General features: G+C 46.8%; 1 protein-coding gene across 2 annotated transcripts in view; it reads left to right on the forward strand.

The window, feature by feature from the left end:
- Window positions 1–19666, forward strand: part of LOC119971252 (PH domain leucine-rich repeat-containing protein phosphatase 2-like) — a 128410-nt gene that overhangs the window by 59868 nt on the left and 48876 nt on the right. For both annotated transcript variants that reach the window (XM_038806539.1, XM_038806540.1), the window contains one exon: window positions 18722–18868. In XM_038806539.1, coding sequence (XP_038662467.1) covers window positions 18722–18868 — 147 coding nt within the window. The remainder of the gene's footprint in view (window positions 1–18721; window positions 18869–19666) is intronic.

A 19666-nucleotide genomic window follows, 5' to 3' on the forward strand; every position in this document is an offset into this window, starting at 1 on the left:
GACCGGCGCGAAACAATTTTTCGTCCTGTTAATTGAATGCAGATTAAGACTCGACTGGAATTACCCCCACTGTCCAATTATCCATACTACCAGCAGGATTTCACACCGGGTCAGGACCAACGTGGCACGCACATGTCAGGATTTAAGGCCTGGGGCATCATATGAAGATCAGAGATGGAAGCCTCTAGTTACCTGAGATCCTGGAACATGTGCAGCAGTGGGTGGGTAGAGCATCAACTATATGAATCATCTTGCTGCAGGAGCTGACCTCGCAGTGACAGGAGTTTCCAGAAGGTGGATTTTGACCCTGCTGGCGGTGGATCCTCTCACTGGGGAGTTTCCAGGAGGTGGATCCACTCACTGGGGAGTTTCCAGGTGGATCCTCTCATTAGGCAGTTTCCATGGGGTGGATGTTCTCACTGGGGAGTTTCCAGGTGGATCCACTCACTGGGGAGTTTCCAGGTGGATCCACTCACTTGGGGAGTTTCCAGGTGGATCCTCTCACTAGGGAGTTTCCAGGCGGTGGATCCTCTCTGGGGAGTTTCCAGGTGGATCCACTCACTGGGGAGTTTCCAGGTGGATCGTCTCACTAGGGAGTTTCCAGGTGGAGCCTCTCACTGGGGAGTTTCCTGGAGGTGGATGTTCTCACTGGGGAGTTTCAAGGAGGTCGATCCTCTCACTGGGGAGTTTCCAGGAGGTCGATCCTCTCACTGGGGAGTTTCCAGGAGGTGGATGTTCTCACTGGGGAGTTTCCAGGTGGAGCCTCTCAGTGGGGAGTTTCCAGGAGGTGGATGTTCTCACTGGGGAGTTTCCAGGAGGTCGATCCTCTCACTGGGGAGTTTCCAGGAGGTCGATCCTCTCACTGGGGAGATTTCCCTCGCAGATTCTTCTTAATCTCCATCACCTTCCGCATCGCCTTCCCCATCGAGGTAAGTTGATCACCATGCTGCAACACCGTCGTCTCCTCCACTTCCTTCAGCGCCTCACCTTGCGCCCGCACCTCCGCCACTGCACCCGCCACCGCTGACGTCACCGGGGAAATCGCCTCCTCCACCAGCACACTCAACACCTTCCTCATCTCCTTCCTCATCGCCTCCACATGTTTTGTAAACTGCCTTTCGAATTCTGCAGCCTTGGTTATTTCTTCAGCCGTAGGCAATGCGGCCTCCCCTGGTGCTCCAGCCTCCATTTTCCTAGGTGACCCTGTGGTGAACTTTCCACTCCCCAACGGAACCTCAGTCTTCTTGTTGATCCTGGACATCCTCTTCTGCTGTACCTCCTGTGTGGCTTCTACGTGCCTTCTGCCTGCTTTTTCTGCGTCCATGGAGCCTGGGAGCGGGTTTAAAGCCCCGACAATGCCGTTCCCGAACGGGAGCCCTCCGTTGCGTGGCTGCCTCCCGCCTGCCGTCACTGGAAGTATGACGGTGGGTAAGTTAATGTCCTTTAAATATGAAGCCCGGATATGATGGCAGAGCGCACACCATCTGGCCCCCCAGCCATGTGAAAAGTCGAGAATCCCCCAACTACACAATTAATTATACCATCGTTGTACAATTTGGCATGAATTCCCACCGCCTCCACAGCGGGAAACACTCCCGGACTTCGTCCCGGAATGGAAAATTTTGTATATTCTTGGCATCCAGTGTAAAATTTCCCCTCAGCAGATGGCCATTGAAGCACTTGCACAGAAAGAATTGCAGGTACCCACTTGGTATGTGTGAGGGACCAGATTGATTTTAATTATCTGCCTGCTGCAGGTGAGGAAAATACTAATGAAAATGCACTTATTTTTGCAAGATGTTATACCAATTTCTTTCCAAATTCATTCATTGCCAGGCCATAACAGCCAACCCATTCGCAGCAACATAACCTTATTCTGTGTAACACCTTAGGAAATTCGATATGTACTGTTTGTATTTGACTGTCAATTTTCCAGGGTGGAAAAACTTGTATTGAAATACCTGAGACACTCTAAAGCAGGAGTGGGCAAACTTTTCCGTGCAAGGGCCACATTCAGAAATTCACAATTTTAAAGGGCCGCATAGTATATTAAGTAAAATAATACTTCACCCGATTATGATTCTGGGTGCCTCATATAGAACATATCGGCCCTCGACGTTGTGCCGAGCAATGATCACCCTACTCAAGTCAACGTATCCACCCTATACCAGTAATTAACCCAACAGCCCCCCCCCCCCATTAACCTTAAAAAAAAAATTTAAAATTAAAAAAAAAAATTAAAAAAAAATTTTTTTTTTTTTTAAATGACTTGGTGGGCCGCATAAAGACCTTTGGCGGGCCGCATGCGTAGTTTGCCCACCCCTGCTCTAAAGTCTAGATTATTTATGGTAAATCTGACTCATGATCATTGACCTGAGACATTTCTCTCTCAGTAAATACTGCCTGAGCTGCTGAGTATTTCCAGCATTTTCTGATTTTATTTCAGATTTTCAGTATTTTTATTTTGTATTAATTTTTTTATCTCCATTGACTGAACAAATTTAGTAGAAAGATATAGATGTTAATAAAAACTATTTATCTGCAGGGGGAGTATTTTTCTTAAACTTTATGCATCTGGGACGGAAATTCAAATAATGGCAGCATTTAGTGCTCAGATTACATATTCAACCTTGTTCTTTATCTCAGTTGCATCCAGTGCATACCTCGCATTCGAGGTCCATTGCAGAAATTATTAACCTTGTTCTTTATCTAAATTGCATCCAGTGCATGCCACACTTTCAAGGTACACCAACATGCAGCACATATAGATTGCTGGATTTAAATTTCTTAAGTTGAGCATTTTACTATTTAAGATGTATATCAACATCTGTACGCTTCCCGGTGAGTGGGTATATTTTGTGAAGTAGATTTTATTTTCTGTTAAATAGAAGCTATTGTTATTGTCTCATTAAAGGGTCATATTATTTTAGCTTTGCATTTTTTTCTTTGTTGCTGTGACCATTAGAAAGAAAGCCAGATAGTTCTAGTTTATGCTCTTTTATATTAGAGATTTTGTGCATTTTCTTCAGGAGATGCCTTCTTGGAAGTGACTGATGCTCCTCATGCTGGCAGTTTGGCAGTCTGACCATGTTTAGTGACTGGAGCATTTGAATTGTGACACCGCTCTTGTGCGCAGTATCTGGAGTGCTACACAACTCATTTTTTTTAAGGAACATGAGAACATTTTAAAATAATACTACAGTATGAAAAATTTCCATTGCTGTCTAAAGGGTTCGGTTCTGTTTTGGTTAAATTTTCCCACCTACCCCGACACCTCACAATCTGAAATTGAGAGAAGTGTCTTTAACAGGCCGTAGTTGACAAATTAAATAATTTCCGCAGTCTCTATCTGAATAAAGTTTATTCTGCATAGAGCTGTAGACTGGCGTCACAATTAACTTGGTCCCTTGGCGCAGAATTTCGTGCCAATTTGTGCCCAGAAACTGGTGTTAATCATGGGGCAATGTCGATTCCGGCACACACAATCAAGAAATTTAAGTTGTAAATGACTCGTCCTTGCTTTTCATGACATTCAAAATTCCTTAATCTTTTACACTATGGGCGTGATCTTCCGGCCTCAACACTTGCGCAAGCGTAACAAGGCCGGTGAATAGCAGGAGAGGCCAAAAACGGGAACCGTGCCTGGCCCTCCTAGCTCTACTACTATGCCTTGGTGTTTCTCCAGAATGCACATCTGAGGTTGAGGCAGCCAACTGCTTACCTCATCCTGTGGCCTTCGATGCCCCTGGCGGGCATGCTCTGAGGCCGGAAGGCCCTGGCTCCACAGCGCCTCAGCCGTTCCCATCTGAGAGTGGGACATGCCCCGCAGAACCCTATCAGGATCGGCCTGGTACTGGGTGACATCCTCCAGTAAGGCACACATACTGCCGAGATCCTCGGCCATGGCCGTCAATGACTGCGTAACACTGTGGACACCTTCACTCATGGTGCCGACGTCGTGCACCAGGCTCTCCACTGCGGTCACCACACTAACAGTATTGACCTCAGTGCCACTCATTGCTGGCGCCTTCTCATACACCCGTAGCCTCTGGGACTCTTCCAATCAGCTATGGATCTGCTGGATTTACGCTGACATCTATATTATAATAATCTTTATTGTCACAAGTAGGCTTGCATTAACACTCCAATGAAGTTACTGTGAAAAGCCTGTAGTCACCACATTCCGGTGGCACCTGTTCGGGGACACTGAGAATTCAGAATGTCCCAATTACCTAACAGCACGTCTTTTGGGACTTGTGGGAGGAAACCGGAGCACCCGGAGGAAACCCAAACAGACACAAGGAGAACGTCCAGACTCCGCACATTCACTGACCCAAGCTGGGAATCGAACCTGGGATCCTGGTGCTATGAAGCAGCAGTGCTAACCACTGTGCTATCGTGCCTTCCTCTGAACACCCCAACTGCTCCCCATCAACTCCAGGTAACTCTGAGCCAGAGGCTCAACATCAGGCTGGATCCAGGGATCCAGCAGACCTCCGACTGCTGTCTTGCCTGGGGGTTCCTGTCTTCACCTGATGTACATCAGCAGCAGTGTGATGCTCACCAGATTGTGTCCCCAAGCCTGACCACTAACATTCCCCACCAAGGTGTGTGAATCTGTGCTGGTAGAGGGTGGGGATGACAGCTGTGCCTTGACTGTAACAGTTGCATCTTCTGAGCTCTCCTCCAAGTTGTTCTCCCCAGAGTCAGGAGAGCAGGCCGCCTGAGATGGGTGTCGGCTGCTGGACCTGAGGGAGAATGGACATGTGCTCATTGGGAGGGTAAGTAAGGCAATCAGTAAAGCAATCATTACTCACGTTTGACAGGCCTCTGGGTGGAGCCTGGTGGTCCCTCACCTCTGTGGCGTCCACCAGCCTCCGTGTTGGTGACTGCCCTGTCCAGTCCAGTCACCTCCAAGGCCCACTTCTCGAAGGTGAGGATTTTCAAGTCTGACACCCCAGCACCAGTCTGGGCCCTCTCCTGCTAATTATGCGAGAGGTTTTCCTGAGGGGACACAGAGAAGGCATCGTTAGCCACACGCGTGGTTCACAGCTTTTGGGGGGGGGGGGGGAGCGTGTAAAGGTGGAGGGAGGGTTGAAGGGGTGGGCAGAGGGAGTGCTGGAGGGGAATGGACGGAGGGTTGGGGCTCTCCTGGGGGGCAATCTCCCTTGTGGGGGTGGGACGTTGGTGTCTACTGGCTGCCTGGTATATGTTGTTGACCTTCTTCCGTCACTGGAGGCCAGTCCTCTTGGTCACACTGCCCGAGCTGACTGCTGCCACCACCTCATCCCAGGCAGCACCGGCTGCATCGTGGTTGACCCTCCGGGACTCCTGAGGGGACAGGGCATCCTTCCTGGCCTCCACTGTGTCCAGGAGCCTTCCCAGGTCAGCATCCCCGAACCTTGGGCTGGTCTCCGCGGCGCCATTGCTGCGAGCTGGCTGGAACTGGCTGTGCAAGTGTAGCCCAAGTGCTGCCTGGCGTTTGGCGAGCTCCGTCCTGGCGAATCAGCTGGCGAGCCGGCATTCGGGGCGGGAAGCCTGTGAGGCCTCATTAAGTGGACTAATTAGCGTTGAATAGTTTGCCGGCCTCGCCGGACCAGAAACTCTAGGCAATTCCCACTCGCTACAGAATGTCGTTCAGACTCGATGGGCTGAATAGCCTCCTTCTGCACTGTAGGGATTCTATACTTCTAATTCACAATTGGGAGCTGTGCCTACAACAGCCGATACCTAACCTCTGGAATCCCCGACCAAACAGTTCCATCTCTTGAGCTCTCCTTCAAGGCACTCATTTACACCTTCCTCCTTGATGAATCTTTTGGTATCTGTCCCAATACTACCTCAGTTGGCGCAGTGACAAATGTTTGCTTTACAATGTTCCTGAGAGTCTTGGGAATATTTTTATGTAGTATGATCTAAATAATGGAATCCCTGCAGTGCAGAAAGAGGCCAGTCGGCCCATCGTATCTACACCGATCCTCTGAAGGAGCAACCCACTCCCATGCTCTATCCCCAGAACCCGACCTAACCTTTTGGACATGAATGGCCAATCCACCTAACTATGGGAGGAAACCAGAGCACACGGAGGAAACCCACGCAGATATGGGCAAAATGTTCAAACTTGACTCAGACAGCCACGCAATATTGGAATTGAACCCAGTCCCTGGCACTGAGGCAGCAGTGCTAACCACCGTACCACCCTATATTAGTAGCTGTTGCAAACTTACATAAATAATTTTGATTTTAAATGTCAGGCTGTAAAATCCAGAATGATTTAAATAAATCAATGAAACTGACTCCTAACTTGATTCACTAAATAATGTAAGGTTTAGAAGTTTCTGTCTTTTTCTCATCTAGACCCGAGCTTTGCATCTGAATGCCTGCCAGTCCTGATCATGGTTGGTGTTGCAATAAGAAAAGTATTGAAAACCTGTTGATGAAAGCAGCTTTTCTGGTTTTGTTCAGTATGCCTGCATTGGTCTCATGATTGGCACGAAAGTGGACTATTGCCTATTGTTACATTTCTCTATATTTATGAACGTTGTGGTGAACTGCTGCTGCTTGGTTTTGGCAAATTACCACCCAAAATCCTTACCCCTTATTTTTTCTTTTAACTGAAGGTGATCGATCACTAAGAAGCTGGTCTGATATTTCCTGCACTAATTAAGTTGGGATCACTCCTCTGTTTCTTGACTGGTATAAACAGTATATTTTGTTTTGTGAAAGATATTGGAGTGAATAGTTGTCAAGTAGCAATGTTAGTGCGTGATCCTGATTATTTTCTTAAACCAAGTTGTTCTTAATTTTTAAACTATATAAATTACCGCAAAAACTCTTGAATGCAGTTTCTGCGTGACATTTGAAGGGACATGTGCATTTTTCATATTGAGAATAATTGTTTATAGAGAACAAAAGTACAGTTTTGAGCAGTCACTGACACTGGAGTGTACGTGGCTGAGGTGATATAATTTTATATATAATATATATATTATATATATCTTTTAAAGATCTTTGATAAGATGAATGTGCCTTGCTTTTGATTGGGACATTAGTGACAAGGGATGCTCAAATCAAAATTGACATTTAGAGTTTGCGGAAGGAGGTTAAGACATTTCTATATTTAAAACTATTGGAACATGCGACTTCTGTCAGCAAGATACATACGGTCAAGGGAGAAACCGTTGGAAAGAATAGTTAGTCAATGCAAAAAAAATAAGGTACAAGGCTAAGGAGAGAGAGCAGAGCAGCGAAAGTGGTTTGGAATTGAACCACATAACTTCTGTTTGTGTTGAAAACCTGAGTGGTTTTACAAGAACAAAGCGATGCTTATAACTGATCAGGAAATCCTCACAAAAGTGAACTTGCTTTCGAGTAGGAAGGGGGAGACGAGATTGAGCATGGCGAGGAGTCAAGAGGAACTTATTTTCTGGTTGAATCTATATTATGGGTTCTCTCTAACTTAGTCACCGCCCAGATAACATCCGCTGGAAGAGTTGCAAAGCTGATGTGTGTTCTACAACAGTGCATTGACACATTCAACTGTTCATTTGGTCAGAGTTGAAAAGCAGTTATTTTAGTGTCAGGTACTGCATTCACATAATCCATAATTAATAAGCTCTAATACTCAATTACACATTTTTGAATTATTGTCACATTATTTCCAATATTCCTGTTGCAATTAGCAAAAATGCAACTAGACAAGAATAGTCATACAAAAATATATTAAAACAGTTGGTATAGTAATGATATTTTTATGATTTCAGAAGGATAAATCCTTTTGGCACAGTGAAACAGTGGTTAGCACTGTTGCATCACAGTGCAAAGAACCCGGGTTCGATTCTGACCTTTGGTTACTGTGTGTGGAGTTTGCACTCTCTCCGTGTCTGTGTGGGTTTCCTCCGGATGCTCCAATTTCCTCCCACTTTCCAAAAATGTGCAGGTTAGGTGGATTGGCCATGACTAATGTGCGGGGTTACAGGGATAGGGCAGTGGGCCTAGATAGAGTGCTCTTTCAGAGGGTGGGTGCAGACTCAATGGGCCAAATGGCCTCCTCCATATTGGAAATCTTTAGTCCCTATACATTTACAGCTACATGCCCTACCCAATCATTTTAGTCAACACAGCTGCACAATCTGTTGTCACAAGATCACCAATATTACATTGTCTAAATATTTGACCAAATTGTTATTTTGTGTGTTTTAAGATTATTTTTTCTTTATCTATTTTTAAATAAAACATGAGATTAAAGTTGCTGATTAAGTTAGTAATAGCATGTGCCAGATTCAACTTGAACATTAATGCATTCATCAACAAGCTGCTTACCAAACTTCACTTCTGACACTTTGATAAGAGAGTTGGGAATTTGAAAGTGCGCTCTAAGTGAATGCGGAAGAACCTTTTTCCTGGGGTGGGCACAGAAGGAAGTGGGATTTGGAAGGGGAAGTGAGATGTGGGTGGAGACCGATACAAGGAAGTCCTCAGTACTGGCTTTATTTGTGACTTATACTTTGGGGGTAGTGAAACCACGAAAGATGGCATGGTCAAGTGGGTGGCTGTGAATATGGTATGGAGTGATGGTGGATAGGAGGACAATGAACTCTTTTTTATAAACAGTTTTATTCTCCATTTTCACATTTTCTTCAGAATTTACACACCACCAACAAACAGTAAACGATAACGAATACAATTATCAACAACAACGATCCCATCCTCCCACCACCCCAAACAACGGCCCACCTGACCAAATAAGCCTCAAATAAAACAAACCCTCCCAAGGTGGGGAAAAAAAAGGAAACCGGAGTTGCCTATGGTCGCCATTGACATATACAGTCCTCCCCCCCCCCCCCCCCCCCCCAAATATTCAATGCCATCCAATCCCTGAAAGAGTACGGTGAATGACACCCATGAATTGTAGACAAACTCCTCCCCTCCACTTCCTCTTGTAATCTCCTCCCCCAACTATTCCCCCCCCCCGGCTAGACTCACCAAAACCTGTTCTACCAGGCTCCGATGGCCGCATCCCCTCTCCCCACCTCACTCCTGTTCACTGGCCGGCTTAAACCGGCCAGCTTGGAAGCTCCCGCCCGGGTCTCCTTCCCCCTTGCCCGGTCCCAGGAAAACCAAGAAATCACCTTTAGCACGCAACCCCCGCATACATAACCAAGCCCCAAAGAACCATCATTGCAAATGAAAGTCCCATCTCTTCCCTTGTCCAAATATATACAGCGCCGACTCATTTAGTACATAAACCAACACGCAGTGAAAAAATAAAGTTACAAGAGGCTACGTTGGTACCAGAACCGCTCTTAGCCCCATTTCTCAATTCTGCCACAGTCCTTCTGCCTTCACAAACTCCTCTGCCGCTTCCGCTGTCCCAAAATAAAAGTCCTTGGATTTGTAGGTCACCCTCAACGTAGCTGGGTATACTATGCCGCACTGCACCTTGCTGATGTACAGTGCCTTCTACACCTGGCTAAAGGCATCCCGCCTCCTTGCCAGCTCCACCGTAAAATCCTGGTATATGCGTATACCAGCTCCAGCCCACTGCACCACCCGCTTCTGCTTTGCCCAGCACGAGACTTTCTCCTTCACGCTATACCTGCGGAAATTAAGAGTTACTACGCTTGGCGGCTCACACGCCTTTGGTATAGGCCTCCACGACCGATGAGCCCGATCTAGTTTATATCAGATGGGATCGTCCCCCTCCCCCAATAGTTTTGCCAACATCGTGGTAAAATACTCCGTCGGCCTCTGGCCTTCCACCCCTTCGGGCAGACCCACAATCCTCTCATTCTGTCGCCTGGATCTGTTTTCCAGGTCTTCCATTTTGGCTCGCAGACACTTGTTGGTCTCTATCACCCTAGGCAACACCTTCCCCATAGAGGTGAGTTGATCACTGTGCTGCGATAATGCCTGTTCCAATTCCTTCAGTGTCTCACCTTGCTCCCACACCTCCGCCACTGCGCTTGATACCGCCGCCCTCATTGGGGCAATCGCCTCCTCCACCAGCACTTTCAATACCGCCCCCATCTGCTTCTTCATTGCTTCCATGTGTTTTTTGAACTGTTTTTCAAGTTCCACAACCATCACCGTGGTCATTTCTTCTGCTGTGAGCGATGCGGCCTCCCCTGGTGCTTCAGCCTCCGCTTTCCTTACAGTTCCTGCGCTGACTTTTTCACTCCCCGGCGGACTTCCGTTAACCCCCTTTTTCACACCCTTTTTTCTCCCAAACTTGCACATTTCTCCTCCCTGTGCCTTCTTACATCCTTTTCAGCCTCCGTTGCCCCTGGGACCGGGCGTTAAGACTCCGAAATTCCTATTCCCGAGCGGGAGCCCTCCAGTTGCAGCTTCCTCCCGCCCGCCATCGCCGGAAGTCCAAGACAATGAACTTTGATGAGTATATAATGAATTGAAATATAGATTAAAATTACTGAAGTTGAGAAGCTGCTTGATGCAGAAACTGCGGGAGAAAAGCAGTTAAGAAAGCTCATTAATAAAATTGGATGGCACTTAGGCATGAGGGGTAGAGAACATGGGCCGGGATTCTCCTCTACCCGGCTGGGCGGGGGGTCCTGGTGGGATGGAGTGGCGTGAATCACTCTGGCGCGGGCCACTCAAGGTGCGGAATTCTCCGCACCTTTAGGGGCTAAGCACTAATCTTGAGGGGCTAGGACCATGCCGGAGTGGTTGGCGTCCCGCCGGCCGGCGGGAACGGCCTTTGGCGCCAAGCCAGCCGGGGACGAAGGGACTTCGGCCGGCAGACGTCCGCGCATGCGCCGGAGTGTCAGCGGCTGCTGACGACATCCCCGCGCAAGCACAGGGGAAAGGGTCACTTCCGTGTCCGCCATCGTGAAGACTATGGTGAATGAGGAAGGAAAAGACTGCCCCCATGGCACAGACCCGCCTGCCATTCGGCGGGCCCGATCGCGGGCCAGGCCCACCGTGGGGGCACCCCCCCGGGGCCAGATCGGCCGCGTCCCCCAGAACCCCGGAGCACGCTCACGCCACCTGGTGCCGCTGGTAAGTTAGGTGGTTTGCTTCCCGCCGGCGGGACCGGCATGACAGCGGCGGGACTTTGGCCCATCGCGGGCCAGAGAATCTCGGCGGGGGGGGGGGGGGGGGGGGGGGACGCGCGCGCCAATAGTCGCGGCGCGATTCCCGCCCCCGCCGAATCTCTGGTGCCGGAGACTTCGGGCTACGGCGGGGGCGGGATTCACGCTGGCCCAAGGCGATTCTCCGACCCGGTGGGGAGTCGGAGAATCCCGCCCCAGGACTTTGTTTGGAAAATATCTTTATTCGATTTACAGAAGAACTCCCTCCACACTCCTAACTAATACACACATGACTCGAAAAATAGCTCCCTCCCAAAACTCCTCCCCCCACCCCAGCAGCTGATGGTGACCAACTCTTTAAAGTGAACAATAAGCAAACTCCATCTTTTTTGAACCCCTCAATAGCCCCCTCAAGGTGAACTTAATCGGCTCAAGATACAGGAACTCCATCAATTCCCCAGCCATACTGAGGCACAGAGCAGAGAAGCTGATCTCCACCCAACAGAACCCGCCTACGATCAATCAACGAGGTGAAGTCCAAATCATTCACACCCCCTGCACTGCCCCCTACACTTAGCCAAGCTCCTTAGCGCAATGGCCAGGGTCTCTATCGTGAGTGCAAACAAAAGTGGGGACATGGGACACCCCTGCCTTGTTCCCTTATGCAGCTGAACATATCCTGAGTTCACCTCATTCATATGAACACCTTCAGATCCTCGTATAACAATTGGGTCCACAACACAAACTTGGGCCCAATCCCAAACCATTCCAACACCACAAACAAATGACTCCACTCTACCTGATCAGATGCCTTCTCCACATCCAACGGCACCACCACCCCCTGCTCCCTGTGGCGCCTGCTGATGGGGAGAGCACCATGTTTAGCAAGCACTGCACATTCGAGGACGACTGCCTTCCCTTTACAAACCCTGTCTGATCTTCCCCAACCACCTGCAGGAAGCACTCCTCCAGCCCAGCTACTGTGTCCTCCAACATCTTCACCAACAGCGGTGCCAGCCTGTCCGAAAACTACTTATAAAATTCCACTGGGTGCCCATCCGGCCCCGTTGCTTTACCCGTTTGTATTTTTCCTATCACTGTCTGAACCTCCTCGACCCCCACTAGCTCTTCCAACCCTGCCCCATTCTCCTCTTCCACTGTGGAGCCCCTCCAAAAACTCCCTCATATCTGACTCGTCCCCTGGGGGTTCTGACTTATACAACCTCTTACAAAATTCCTCAAATGCCCTATTCATAGAATTATAGGATTTACAGTGCGGAAGGAGGCCATCCAGCCCATCAAGTCTGCACTGGCCCTTGGAAAGTGCACCTTACTTAAGCCCATACCTGCACTCTATCCCCGCAACTCACCTAAACGTTTGGACGCTAAAGGAGCAATTTAGCATGGCTATTCCACCTAACCTGCACATTTTTGGACTGTGGGAGGAAACCGGAGCACCTGGAGGAAACCCACGCAGACAAGGAGAGAACGTCCATACAACGCACAGACATTGCCCAAGCTGGGGGTCGAACCCGGCTCCCTGGCATTGTGAAACAGCAGTGCTAACCACTGTGCTACAGTGCCACTATTCACTTGCTCTGGTGCAGTCACCAGCCTCCTTGCCCCATCCTGGTCCTGAACAATCTCCCGGGAGGCCGCCTATCAGTGCAGCTATCCCGCAAGCAAGCGACTGGCCTTCTCCCTGTATTCGTACACTACACCCTTTGCCCGCCTCAACTGTTGTACCACTTTCCCTTTGGACAAATGGTTAAACTGCGCCTGCAGTTTCTTTCTCCTGGTTCAAAAGATCTTCCGCATACTTCCCATCAACTTCCAGAATTTCGATTGGCACGGTGGTGCAGTGGTTAGCACTGCTGCCTTCGTTGCTGAGGACCCGGGTTCGATCCCAGCCCCGGGTCACTGTCTGGGTGGAGTTTGCACATTCTCCCCGTGTCTGCGTGGATTTCAACCCCACAACCCAAAGATGTGCAGGTTAGCAGGATTGGCCACACTAACTTTCCCTTAAATGGAAAAAAAAGAATTGGGATCTCTAAATTTTAGAAAAACATAGTAGCGACTGAAAGGATACTTAACCTCGTGGGGGAATCTGGAAAAAGGAGGCGTCGTTTCAGAAGATTGGTCGTCCGTTTGTTATGAAAGCTGCACTTAACCCCAGTGGAGAATGGAGTTCGGGAATTCCAAATCCTGATATGTATTGCTTTTAATGTAGTAAATATCCCATGGTGCCTCAGGAAAACATTATTGGACAAAGAAATTGACATTCTGATTGTTGACTAAATGCTTGATTTTTAAAAAGTTTTTAAAGGAGGAGAGGCTCAGAGGTTTTGAGGGAAATCAAAAACAAATGGCCAACTGGCTGAAGGCACGATCACTGATGATGTAGGGCAAGGAAATTGGGGGTGCATAAGAGGTCACAATTGGAATGCCAAGTTCTTGGATGATGTAGAGCTGGAAGAGGTTACAGAGATCGAGGTAGCCATGGAAGAATTTGAACGTGAGGGTAGATATTTCAAATTTGACAGGTTAGTGGGCTAAAGGTCATTGTAGTAGGTCAGTGAGCACAGGAGTGACCAATAAATGGAATCTGAGGCAAGTTTGAATACAGGCAGCAGTATTTGATGAGCCCGTTCATCAAGGATCAAAGATGGGAGAATTGCCAGGAGAGAATTGGAATTGTCGAGCCTGGAGTCGGAAGCATGATGAGAGCTACAGCAGAAGAAGGGAGGGAAACGGCCGTGGTAATGCAAACTGTATGTGGTTAGAAGCTCGGCATTTGAGTCATATAGGATGCTGGGTCAGCCTAAGACCGTGTTCAGAGGCCATGTTGTATGAAACCTAAAATTGGACACAATACACCAAGTAGCCTTATGGTAGCATTGTGGTTGTGTTGGAGTTTGAATTATTTTTTTAATTGTAAATTTGGAGTACCCAATTATTTTTTTCCCCCAATTAAGAGGCAACTTAGCATGGCCAATCCACCTACCCTGCAGATATTTTGGGTTGCTGGGGTGAGACCCACGCAGACATTGGGAGAATGTGCAAACTCCACACGGACAGTGACCCGGGATCAAACCCGGGTCCTTGGTGCCGTGAGGCGCTAATCACTGCGCCACCATGTCGCCCAGGAGTTTGAATTAATGTTACTGAAAAATCAGTTTTAGAGTTTGAAGTCAATGTATTTTTTAAAATGGGAAATATAAAGCTGGTACCACTAAACGTACCCATGAAGCTGTCAGATTGTCATAAATAGCCAACTGCAGGTAGGGCAGTGGATGTTGTCTACATGGACTTCAGTAAGGCCTGTGACAAGGTCCCTCATGGTAGACTGGTACAAAAGGTAAAGTCACACGGGATCAGGGGTGAGTTGGCAACGTGGATACAGGACTGGCTAGGTCATAGAAGGCAGAGAGTAGCAATGGAAGGGTGCTTTTCTAATTGGAGGGCTGTGACTAGTGGTGTTCCGCAGGGATCAGTGCTGGGACCTTTGCTGTTCGTAGTATATATAAATGATTTGGAGGAAAACGTAACTGGTCTGATTAGTAAGTTTGCAGACGACGCAAAGGTTGGTGGAATTGCGGATAGCGATGAGGACTGTCAGAGGATACAGCAGGATTTAGATCGTTTGCCGACTTGGGCAGAGAGATGGCAGATGGAGTTTAATCCGGACAAATGAGGTAATGCATTTTGGAAGGTCTAATGCAGGTAGGGAATATACAGTGAATGGTCGAACCCTCGATAGTATTGAAAGTCAGAGAGATCTAGGTGTACAGGTCCACAGGTCACTGAAACGGGCAACACAAGTGGAGAAGGTAGTCAAGAAGGCATACGGCATGCTTGCCTTCATTGGCCGGGGCATTGAGTATAAGAATTGGCAAGTCATGTTGCAGCTGTATAGAACCTTAGTTAGGCCACACTTGGAGTATAGTGCTCAATTCTGGTCGCCACACTACCAGAAAGATGTGGAGGCTTTAGAGAGGGTGCAGAAGAGATTTAACAGGATGTTGCCTGGTATGGAGGGCATTAGCTATGAGGAGCGGTTGAATAAACTCGGTTTGTTCTCACTGGAACGACGGAGGTTGAGGGGCGACCTGATAGAGGTCTACAAAATTATGAGGGGCATAGACAGAGTGGATAGTCAGAGGCTTTTCCCCAGGGTAGAGGGGTCAATTACTAGGGGGCAGAGGTTTAATGTGTGAGGGGCAAGGTTTAGAGTAGATATACGAGGCAAGTTTTTTTTACACAGAGGGTAGTGGGTGCCTGGAACTCGCTGCAGGAGGAGGTGGTGGAAGCAGGGACGATAGTGACATTTAAGGGGCATCTTGACACATACATGAATAGGATGGGAATAGAGGGATACAGACCCAGGAAGTGTAGCAGATTGTAGTTTAGTCGGGCAGCATGGTCGGCACGGGCTTGGAGGGCCGAAGGGCCTGTTCCTGTGCTGTACGTTTCTTTGTTCTTTGTTCTTTTGTTCAACTGCTTCACAGACATATGTAAGTGATCTAGCCGAAATGGGATCCCAGTCCCACACCAATGTGGTTGACTGTTAAATGGCCTTTGAACTGGCCCAATAAGCCACTCAGTTGGACAAAGCTGATAGAAATCTAGTTTTAATATATAATAAGTTTAAAAGGAAGAAATGGTTCAAAATCAAAATGGCTTATTAAAGTGGTTCAGGATTAAAATGGTTCACTGAGGTCAGACAGTTCAAACAGACAGGCAGTGAAAACTGCTGAGTATCCTGAGAATGATCAGATTCAAATTCCAGACAGACACGTTCGTTACACATTCGTTGTAATGTGAATCTGAGCAAAGTTCCTAGTTCAGTGGCCATTAGAACTGATAAAGTGTGGTGGGATCGAGATGTTACAATCACCTAAAAATTTGATGGACGGCCATTTCTATCGAATAAAATGAACTATAATTATTATGACCCAATCACAGACAGAAAGGGGACAGAACATTAACAATAGCAATTACCTTAAAAATAGCAATTACCTTAAAAATGGCAGCACGGTCTGACAGAGAAATTTCAGCTAGCTGGGGGGAACGAGCTACGGTACCTGCAGCTCAAAAACTTCCTAAGAAAGGAGACAAGGACGTACCCACAACCGCCACGACAGACTCTACTGGAAGACCTACTGGACGCAAGTATCCTAGAGAAAGGGAACTGTAGCGACATGTATGACCGACTGGTAGAAAGGGACGACACCGTACTGGACGCAACAAGAAGGAAATGGGAGGACGACCTGGGGATGGAGATAGGGTGGGGACTCTGGAGCGAAGCACTGCATAGGGTCAACTCCACCTCCACGTGCGCAAGGCTCAGCCTGACGCAACTAAAAGTGGTACATGGAGCCCACTTAACGAGAAACCGTATGAGCAGGTTCTTCCCGGAGGTGCAGGACAGATGTGAACGGTGCCAAAGAGGCCCGGCCAACCACGCCCACATGTTCTGGTCTTGCCCCAGACTTGTGGATTACTGACAGCCTTCTTCGAGGTTATGTCCAAAGTGGTGGGAGTGAGGGTGGAGCCATGCCCGATAGTGGCGGTCTTCGGGGTTTCAGACCAGCCAGATCTATTCCTGGGGAGGAGGGCGGACGCCCTTGCCTTTGCCTCCCTGATCGCCCGCCGTAGAATCCTGTTTGGCTGGCGGTCAGCAGCACCGCCCAGAGCTGCAGACTGGCTGTCCGACCTCTCTGAATCTCTCCAAATGGAGAAAATCAAATTCGCCATCCGAGGGTCAGACGACGGCTTCCATAGAACGTGGGAGCCATTCATGCAACTGTTCCGGGACCTGTTTGTGGCCAACGTACAAAAGGAAGAATAGCTGGGTGGCCAAGAATCGGGGGAAATGGACGGGAATCGGGGGAAGGTAGCCGGGGGGGGGTTACGGGTTCGTTATGGGGGTTTGATGGCAAGCTAAGGCCCAAAACCAAACTATAAATAAATGCCTATAAACATGTGCCTCGGCCATATTGGGGAATGTAGAATATGTATGCTGGCTAAAGGGGGCGGCCACAATTGTTGTTATAAAGATGCTTACCTGTAAATATACATGTTAAATTTTTGTGTCTTTTTTTTTCTCTCTCTAACAATTTGTAACTTGTCATATATAAAACATAAAAACTCAATAAAAAACATTTATTAAAAAAAAATGGCAGCACGGGAGCATTGGATAGCACAATCGCTTCACAGCTCCAGGGTCCCAGGTTCGATTCCCGGCTGGGGTCACTGTCTGTGCGGAGTCTGCACGTCCTCCCCGTGTGTACGTGGGTTTCCTCCGGGTGCTCCGGTTTCCTCCCACAGTCCAAAGATGTGCAAGTTAGGTGGATTGGCCATGATAAATTGCCCTTAGTGTCCAAAATTGCCCTTAGTGTTGGGTGGGGTTATGGGGATAGGGTGGAGGTGTTAACCTTGGGTAGGGTGCTCTTTCCAGGAACCGGTGCACTCGATGGGCCGAATGGCCTCCTTCTGCACTGTAAATTCTATGATTAAGGTGCCGATTTTGAGCAAATTATTCCAGAATCATCTTCCTGTCTTTAACTATTTCCTGCGCTTTACTCTTAAAGCTACCATTTTGTCTATTTTCAACTTCTGTATTGTGTATTTTAATTTGAAGAAATCATCAAGAACTGTAATTTGTATTGAATTTAATTCAGTCACTTGTATTTGCTTGGACAAAACAAACTTTTAAAAACTCTGTATTTGCAAGTAAACTGACTTAATCAAGAGACATCTGAAAACTGACTGAATAAAGCTTGAATTTACTTCACGCATGAAGCTCCGTTTTACAGAGCATCCGTGTGGGAGCAATTTCACCATATGGACTGAACAAAATGGCCCACCGTGACCGTCTCAATGGCAACTACATGTGAGCAATATGTTTTAGTTTTGCAGTGTGGCCGTATCCAGAGGATGATTTTGTTTTAAAGTTTGCTCGCCGTGGCCTAATTAAGTGGTACTTTTTGTTTTGTACTCTATATCTAAGCAATGCAACCTTGTCTAAATTGACCTACAAACTGTTGGTTTTATTTAAATTGTTTACTCCTGTACGCATTTTTTAATGTCACTGGGGGATTTAAGTCAGTCATCAACAGTAATGGTTTCAGCCCACTGTGTTATGGAATTACACTTGTGTCCAGGCCCCATTCAAACGGATTTCTATTGATAAGATCCTTTAGGTATCTGACTTTAACCAGCATAATAACTGTCTTATATCTAATATTAACTTTTTTCCAATAGCCATAATACAGCATCAACAGAAATACCTTAATTGAATTAACACCTTTATAAAGCATGTGGTTAGCGAGGTAGTTCATGGGAATTTCCTGCCAAACTGTTCATGATGCTATTTTATTGGTAGGTTTGCCCTGACTGCTCGTTAATAATTCCCTATTCGTATCTCATCAATAGTTTTCTAGTCATGTTCCCCACTTTTGAATTGCATATTATCTATATTTTTCTACTTTGAGCAATCAACAAAGTCAATTGGAATTAAGGGACGGTGATAAAGAAGTAACTGGTGAAGGAATTGGGGGCTACAAAACAGAAAATATGTGCTGGCGTAAGTTAAGATGAATAAGTCTACTCTATGAAATTCAACCAAAATTCTAGTGACTGAGTTTTTAAACTTTTTTTTAATGTAGGTTTACTCAGCTGAAAAGTCTGAACCTGTCAAATAATAAACTGACAACATTTCCAGCATCTTTATGTGAAATCTCAACTCTTACTGAAGTCAACCTTTCCTGCAACAGAATTCAAAACATCCCTGAGGAGATCGGAAACCTACAAAAGTAAATATTATAATATGGTAGACAAACAAAAATATATAGAAGTTGTTCTATACAATAGTTGTAATCTCTGTTTAGCTGGCGGATGTACTTCAGTTTATTTCTCAATGTCTTCCCAAATTTGCAAAATATACACAGTGTTTTCACAGTTTCCATTTCATTCCATATACGTTTACATCCAACTGTCCAAATGACCGGTTTTACTTTTTAAAAAAATCACATTTTGTATTTTTCATCTTTGATGCTCATAGAACCTAAAGCAAAGCATTGTATAAAAATATTTTCTAATTTAAACTCGACCTAGTGGTTTAGATATTATTTGACCAATTTTCTCTATAATTGTGCAAGCCCTAATGGATTGAGGGTGTCATGCAGGAATTCTATTAATGATATGTAGCCTTTTCACTTTTTTTCTCTGGATTACTAAATTGAACAGAGTCTACAACATACAAACAGGCTATTCGGTCCAACTTGTCTATTCCAACATTTTCCTCTCCACACATACCTCCTCTCAACCCCCTTCCTCTAACCCTGCCCTTATATTCTTTTCTGCCTCATGTGCTTATCTAACCCCCTTAATTACATCTGTGCTATCTTGCTCAACTGTACGCAGAACAATATTTTTCACTGTACCTCAGTACACGTGACAATAATCCTAAATCCAATCTGATTTATTAGCGACTCTCTTACAACACTGACCTCTAGTTTTTGGACACCCTCACAAATTGGAAATGTTATGTTAATGTTTACTCTATGAAACCCTTTCATAATCGTATTTCATTAATTGATTACCAAAATGAT

This window comes from Scyliorhinus canicula, chromosome 9, assembly GCF_902713615.1.
Source record: "Scyliorhinus canicula chromosome 9, sScyCan1.1, whole genome shotgun sequence".
In the NCBI taxonomy this organism is placed as follows: Eukaryota; Metazoa; Chordata; class Chondrichthyes; order Carcharhiniformes; family Scyliorhinidae; genus Scyliorhinus; species Scyliorhinus canicula.